The 2,559-nt window shown below is 53.8% G+C and overlaps 1 protein-coding gene across 1 annotated transcript in view; it reads left to right on the forward strand.

Moving 5' to 3' along the window:
• Nucleotides 1-456: 456 nt before the first annotated feature.
• Nucleotides 457-2,559, forward strand: part of LOC102763887 (zinc finger protein 709) — an 8,273-nt gene continuing 6,170 nt past the window's right edge. Inside the window, exon 1 of the mRNA XM_006763851.2 lies at nucleotides 457-574. Coding sequence (XP_006763914.1) covers nucleotides 509-574 — 66 coding nt within the window. The 5' untranslated portion in view covers nucleotides 457-508. The remainder of the gene's footprint in view (nucleotides 575-2,559) is intronic.

The raw sequence follows: 2,559 nt of genomic DNA on the forward strand, positions 1-2,559 counted from the left end.
AAAGATTGCAATGGAGCCAGACTCTATTAAAGATGGCCCGGTCACATTTCACTGTCTGTGTTTCTAAACAAGGGGTCAACAGTTTCCTAAGTGGACTCCAACTCTTAGGTGACCATCTCGAGGCATAAGACCCTCATTCCAGCATGGCCAGGCCTGCTGAGCCAACTTCAGGTTCTTGGCAATTCAATCCGAAATTTCCTGGGCCCAGTGTTCGCAAAGAGCAGAGCACGGCCAGCCCACACCCAGGAAAAGGATCTATTCGAATGCAAATAGACCGGGCGCGGTAAGGTTTGGCTGAGTTCAGGGTAGTCTGGCTGATCCTCCCGCCTATTGTCACTCAGACGCGAGGGGGCGGGGTCTCGGGGAAGTACCCAATCAAGGATGCCGCTGGGCCGGGTGGGTGGGGTGAGGCGCCGGGGGCGTGTCCGTGCTTTCCGGCTCCAAGCCTAGCGGGGGTTTGCGAATTCTCTTTTCCTGAACAGTCCCCGGTGGCTCGGCCGCACCCCTTATGCCATCTGCACCGGTTGTGGGGTTCGTAGGAAGGACTCAGGGAGACCCCGGACACCCCGAAATGGTGAGTGTGCGGGGGCCGGATCAGGAGACCCGGCCGAGGGGCTGGTGGAAACATGGGCGGCACGGCCTCCCCTCGGTCAAGTGCGGAGTCTTCGGACCCGCGTCCCCGGGGCGCGCCACTAGGACCTCCGTCCCCTCCAGCTGGGGGCGCGGGGGCTGAGCCGGCAGCCCCACCGGGCGTCCTGTCCCGCCCCCGCGCGGGCACTTAGACCCGCTCGGGTCAGCTCTGCGCACACAGTCCAGCATCCTTCCAGGCTGTGGGGCGACCACGTGGAGGGTCGTGGGGGCAGCAGTACTCGGCCTCCCGGAATTCCGACGTGGGCGGAGCTGTGGTCCGTGAGGTCCCCGGTCCCAACTTTCACCTCGGAGCACCTGTTTTCTCCGCCGTCTTCCAAATGTTTGCGAAGCAGAGTCTGAAACTCACGACCCTTGCCCACCCCCGACCCGCCCAGCCGCCGCCTAACTCTAACTGGGACAGGCAGTAAGTCCCTAAAAGATGATGTCTGTTCTGTGGATATTTTACATGAGAGGAAACAGAAAATTAACCAGGTGGAACTGCTTTCCATGAAATCTTTGTGCCTACCCGCCCAGGATCTTCCCTGGGCACAGACATGCTATAAGTCTTTCGGGCCCTAGCCGGTTTTCTCAGTGGGTAGAGCGTCCGCCAGCGACTGAGGGGTCCCGGGTTCCATTCCGGTCAAGGGCACATGCATGGGTTGTGGGCTCCATCCCCAGTGGGGGGCGTGTAGGAGGCAGCCGATCAATGATTCTTTCTCATCATTAATGTTTCTATCTCTCTCTCCCTCTGAAAATCAATTTAAAAATTTAAAAAAAAGTCTTTTGGGTGGGGGGGTCCTCCTGGATTAGTTACCCTTAAAAGCTTTATTCACTTCTGTAAGCCCCCGTTTTTCAGTAAGGGTAATATGTATTTACTTAATAGAGTTTTAAAGACAGTTTAAAATATTTCTGAAGGGTTAAGGTCGGTGGTGCGTGGTCAGGCTAAATAAATAGCCATCTCAGATGGGGGATAGAGAAAAATTGAATTTATTTATGGAAAGGGGTTGGGGGATCGGGATATACAAAGGGAAGGGGTACACAGCACGGAGCCAAAGGGTGTTGGGTCCATGATGGCAGCAAAAATACAGTGAGGACAGTGAAGAGGGGAGCCCAGGTTGGGCTGCTCTGCCTCACTGAGAAGTCTGAGGGGAGTGCGGGGGGTCTTGGCGACAGGTTCAGATGAGCTGCTGCTGCCCTTTGTTCTCGGGGTTGCAAGACTCCAGGGGTCCGGGTAGAAGGCGGAGGAAACGAGCCTGTTGGGGAAGGGAATACCACCAGTGATGGGTGTGGTCTCTGGAGGGAGAGGATGCCCTGGGGCCTTTGTCCTGAGTTTATCTCTTTCTTGCTGGTGGAAATCTTAGGGGAGTTGTCAGGGGAGGTCTTGATAGAAGGTTCTTGAGCTTTCCAGGTGTGCTCTTTCTGGGTCAGGGTCTCCACTGGTTGGTCCGTGCCTGGGCAGGGGGGTCATTAGTCAATGTAGCTAGTCCTGAGGGACACTTGTCTGGTTTTGCTACTTTTCTGGGCCTGGAGCTGAAATGTAATTAAGACCTAGATGTTATCTTTTCAGTTTTTTTAAAATAAATATTGTTGAAAGTATCACATATGTCTCCCCTTCACCTCCCTCCCCCCATTAACTCCTTCTAGTCCCCACCCCTTCCCCAGGCCTTCTGCACCCTATTGTCTGTGCCCGTGGGTTATGCATATATGCGTACAAATTCTTTGGTTGATCTCTTCCCAATCACCCTCCCCCACCTTCTGAAATTCCACTGTTCCATGCTTTTACGTCTCAATCTATTTTGTTCATCGGTTTATCTTGTTCATTGGATTCTACATATGAGTTAGATCATGTGATACTTGTCTTTCTCTGACTGGCTTATTTGGCTTAGCATAATACTCTCTAGGTCTCTCCATAATACTCTCCAGCTCTCT

The sequence above is a fragment of the Myotis davidii genome, unplaced genomic scaffold (assembly GCF_000327345.1).
Source record: "Myotis davidii unplaced genomic scaffold, ASM32734v1 scaffold1379, whole genome shotgun sequence".
NCBI lineage: Eukaryota > Metazoa > Chordata > Mammalia > Chiroptera > Vespertilionidae > Myotis > Myotis davidii.